Consider the following 5172-nt stretch of genomic DNA (forward strand, 5'->3'; position numbering starts at 1 on the left):
CGAAAATGTGCTTAAAAATTGGGTTGATCGAATAGCCTACTGTAAATCCAGTCGTGGCAGTCATTTGAACGATATTATTTTTCATTCATAAATGGCAATGTTCAATCTTCAAAGTAAAAAAAAAGTTTGAAAAAATATTGATAATTTTTTTTATAGCCGATTCAAAAAGCAAATTTTACAGGGCCCACCCTATATTTGTTATTTAGTCTGTTTGCAAAAATTAACAGCCTCTCCAAACAAAATTTTATTGAAATGTGCGCGGGGATATACATTTTGGTTCTAACCGAATTTAGACTTCTTTATTCGTTTTATGTGAGCTTTGCTTTCATTTGCCATCATTAAGTTGATAGTTTCAGTTTAATTTGTTTGTTTACGATTCCAGGCGAAACGGATTGTCGATAAGGCACTTAATGGCAATAACAACATGAAGTGGCATTTCAATGCAGAAAAATTGACAAAATAAAAAGTTATTGATTATTGCAAATGCAGTCAACGACGGCACTATACCAACACTATTAACACTATGGCCCACCCCCAACACACACACACACACGCATATGCACAGCACATTGTGCACGATTGCAATATCATTCGGGTCAATTGCTGTGTTGTGCATTTGGTTAGTTTCCATTAAAATGTCTGTAAATTTCCATTAACAGTTAGCAAGCACCAGTACTTTGTAGGTTTAGCAGCAATTAAGTGATTGCCTGACATATTGTTTTTGCTGTTTTTCTTGTGTTTTGTGCTGTGCTATTTTATGCGCTGCTGTTGTTCGAGGACAGTGCAAACAAACTAAAATAGTTCAATAAAATTGAGATTTTTTATTCATCAAAAACGCGCGATAAGATCACAAAGCTTGCGCAATAACTGTTATTTACTGCACCCGGGTGCATATGTCAGTGTGTAGGTACGTATGTAGATTCATCTGCACATCCGGCCTCCTGTCGAACTGACAGCGCACCTTTCATACATTTTCAAGCACACTCACACATCTCACTTCTTAGACACTCTCCTCTTCGTCCATCGTTGGCGCTTTTATTGGGCTTTCGGCAAACTCTCAGCGCACCTAGCGACAATGCAGGCAGCACGAGCGCATCGCATCTGTTTTCGGCTTTCGTTGCGTTTTCACTGCTCTTTTGTTTGTTTTCTTCCACTCGGGGTTAAGATGCGGGTTAGCTCAAAACAATGTAGCTACTGATTGCCTGGATTCAGCGTCACTGATAAGCGAGTATGCAATCCGCATTACCCCAGCACGGTGTGCATGGACGTACCTTTGTGACTGTGCGAATTGCCGCAGCGTGCCCGTGTTCGGGTATAAAAAGCCCAGTCGCATAGCAAGAGAGTGTGATTTCGCAAGATGAAATCGTTTACTTTGGTTGCAATTGTGGCGCTGGCGCTAGTCGCCACTGTTTCGACGAAGAATATCCAGTCGAAAACCGCCGACAAGGATTTCCTTATTAAGCAAAAATTCATTTTGGAGATCTTCCAGCACGTTTACCAGGACGATGTTTTGATGACGAAATACGACTCCAGCTACTATGAATACAAACCATGGGAACATGTTGCCGACTATCATAAGCAGGAGCACTTGGAGCACTTCTTCGAGCTGTGGCAACACAAGCCGATGCATGACGATGAGATCTTCAGTGTGATGTATGAGCGACATGGTGAGTACGCAGTGGGTTTGACGCGCCTGTTCTACTTCGCGAAGGATTGGGAAACCTTCACTCATGCCGTCATCTGGGCTCGTATGCATGTCAACAAACAGTTGTTCATATACGCGCTGACTGTGGCCGGTCTGCACCGTGCCGATATGCAAGGCATTGTCTACCCCGCCATCTACGAAATTCACCCATGGAACTTCTTCGATGTGGACACCATTGAGTTGGCTGAGAGGTATAGAATGCACAACTTCCACCTGGTAAAGAAATTGGACAACGTTTACAATGTTGCTATCAAGGCGAACTACTCCAATGTATACGGCAACCTACATGGCGATCACCAACTCGCATACTTCCTCGAGGATGTTGGTCTTAATTCCTTCTACTACTACTACAACTTAGATTATCCGTACTGGACTAAGGGTGTTGAGGGTTATGAGTTGAACAAGGATCGTCGTGGTGAGTTCTGGATCTACACGCACTGGCAGTTGTTGGCTCGCTACTATCTGGAGCGTTTGTCTCACGGTTTGGGTGAAATTGAGGACTTTGACATGTACGAGTCTGTTGCCAATGGCTACCACAGTGGCTTGCGTTACTATCCTGGTGTGAGTTACCCCAACCGTGACAATGGCCACAACTTTTACCATATCGAGAATATGGAGCACATGCGCATGATTCAATTAATTAGCGTACGCATTATGAATTTCATTCACGGTGAACACAAGGACGATATGGAGGCTGTCAACCAGTTGGGCAACATCTTACAAGGCAATGTTGATAGTGTTGACAGAAAATTCTATAACAGCATCAGCAAGATCTACAAGGATATTGTGAACGAAGGTGTTCCTTATGGCAAATACGAGGAGCCTTTGCCAAGTACTTTCATGCACTACGAAACTTCGTTACGCGATCCACTTTTCTTCTCGCTCATGAAGGACATTGTCCACTTTTATTGGCATTTGGCTGAGTCGTTCCCCGAATACACCGCTAAGGACTACGTCTTCGAGGGTGTAAAGATCGACAAAGTGCAAATGCCCGATCACTTGACCACCTACTACGAATACTACGATTCGGATATCAGTAATGCCGTTAATGTAGAAGTACCCGCAGAAGGTAGCGCTGATCCTTTGGTTAACTTTGGCCGCAACTCTCAGCAAGGTGGCAATAGCTTCGTCATCAAGGCACGCCAATATCGCCTCAATCACAAACCATTCCAATTCCAAATGGATGTGACTTCGGACAAGGCGCAAAAGGCTGTTGTTAAGGTTTATATCGGTCCTGAACAAGTTGGTGAGAAATACGATTACATTGAAAAGAACTTCATGAACTTCTTCGAATTGGAACATTTCGTCGTTGATTTGCAACCTGGCTCCAATGTGATCACTCGCAACTCTGACGATTTCACCTGGTGGGTAGAGGATAGAACAACCTATTTGGAATTGTACAAAAAGGTGATGGATGCCACCAACTCTGACTACAAATTCGCCCTTAACCAGAAGGAGGCTCACTGCGGTGTTCCACAGCGTCTGATGCTGCCTGTGGGCGCGAAGGGTGGTGTTGCATATCAATTCTTCTTCATGGTATATCAATACCAAGAACCAGCTATCAAACAGCACACCGGCTACGATCCAATCATCTCCTGTGGTATTGGATCTGGCGCACGCTGGGTCGACGCGATGCCATTTGGCTTCCCCTTCAACCGTCCCGTCAAACACGGCTACTACTTCGATGTGGATAACTTCCACTTCGAGCCAGTTGTGATCTACCACAAAGAAGACGCAACAAATGTGGTCTAAGCGCAGGTTCAGATTTGGATTTTGTAATTTTATTTTTGCAGTAATTTCAGATTTATGTGTCCTTAAGTATCAAACTGTATTTAGCCAAATAAACGATTTTTATATTTAAAAGTATTTCGGTGTTGGCTTCTTATTTTTTAGTCAACCTGATTTATTGGGGTGCTTTAAACAACAGAGCTGACTAAAGAAGGAATTAAATTTATAATTGAACTACTACAAAAAAGCCATTGTAGGAATCTTGCGGTGAAAGTTTTAATGGCACCATCGGAATCATAGGTTACCTGTAGCTTTTATATGCTTTGATGAACGTATAGCCTCTTCTATGTATTTCGTCTAATGTAATGCTGTAACACTGAGGTCTTTTGGTTGGTTCAAAGGTGGTCGATTGTCATTAAATAGATTACGGACATATCGTTCCCAAAGAACTTTCTTTTCATTTGTGTTTGTTATGACCACATACTTTTCATCAAGTAGCAGAGGTGTCTTCTTGTTAGAGTAAACTCCGCAAGTTCTTTTGAGCATTTTGTGAAGATTGAAATCATCATCAGCAGCTTACAGCCTCTCTATTACACGGCATTGATTTTTTAGTCACTAAGTTTTCGCAACCAACACTTTACGACGAATTTCCTGTTTTAGTTGCTTGTAGGTTTCAATGTCTCTATTTTTATAAGACCTCCTTGCATTTATTGATCTTATTACTTCATCTGTCGTCCAATCAGTTTTGTATTCGGTTCCTTTTGAGCTTAGAGCATTTCTTGTAAGTGTAGAAAGTGAAAATTGTACTTTTTTCCACATTTCAAGTGGTTCGGTACACTTTGACGGGATCTCTTTGATGGTGTTGTTGATTTGAAATGTCAGCATCGATTGTACAGCTTCGTGAATTTTCAGTAACCTTGTGTTAATTCTTTTCTCATTATTTCTTTTTTGTTTCTTTCGTGTAGCAGACAGCTTTTATGGCAGATACTTTTCATAACACAAAACAAGTGCAGCGGTGCCTCAAGGAAGCAACTTAGGTCCTCTCCTATACCTCTGGTATACGCATGATTTATCGGGCCATGAGTGAAACGTCACCGTAATTTTTAAGAGATGAAAGGGCTATTCTGACATGGCCTTTGGGGGGTCAATAGAGGTTAAAAAGATGAAATTGTAATCAGCGATAAATTCGTTTGCAAGTTGGGCCAACAAATGGAAACTAAGTAATTCAAAATCAGTACACATTGAATTTGACCTGAAAAAAAAAAACAACTCATAGGCAAGTCTACATAAAGAGCGTAAATATACTGTACGTCAACGAGGCCAAATAACTTTTAATAATCCTTGACACTAAACTGTGCTGTAAGGCGCGTGTCCAGAAAAAAAACGTGAAAAGCTGGAACTAAAAACAAAAAACCTTCTTTATCTTATTGGTAGACACTGTATTCTGTCAACGCACAACAAAATTCTGCTATAAGTTAACACCGGCTACGTGTTCATCCACGAAAGCTTGCAAATTCCAGAGGAAGCTAACACTTCTTTTTCCAACTAAATTGAAATCAACAACAAGGACAGCTATCCGAAGATTCCTACAATATTACGACAGTTAACACCGGCTACGTGTTCATCCACAAAAGCTTACAAATTCCAGAGGAAGCTAACACTTGTTTTTCCAACTAAATTTAAAGTAATATGAAACTGCACCTGCTTTTGGGCTGCTGCAATAACAAGATGTGCTACGT

General features: G+C 41.3%; 1 protein-coding gene across 1 annotated transcript; it reads left to right on the forward strand.

The window, feature by feature from the left end:
• Positions 1–1335: 1335 nt before the first annotated feature.
• LOC128855264 (larval serum protein 2) lies at positions 1336–3571 on the forward strand. Its single transcript, XM_054090008.1, has one exon. It carries the CDS (start codon positions 1358–1360, stop codon positions 3455–3457), a length of 2100 nt encoding a protein of 699 aa, XP_053945983.1. The 5' UTR covers positions 1336–1357; the 3' UTR covers positions 3458–3571.
• Positions 3572–5172: the final 1601 nt, after the last annotated feature.

This window comes from Anastrepha ludens, chromosome 2 (assembly GCF_028408465.1).
Source record: "Anastrepha ludens isolate Willacy chromosome 2, idAnaLude1.1, whole genome shotgun sequence".
In the NCBI taxonomy this organism is placed as follows: domain Eukaryota; kingdom Metazoa; phylum Arthropoda; class Insecta; order Diptera; family Tephritidae; genus Anastrepha; species Anastrepha ludens.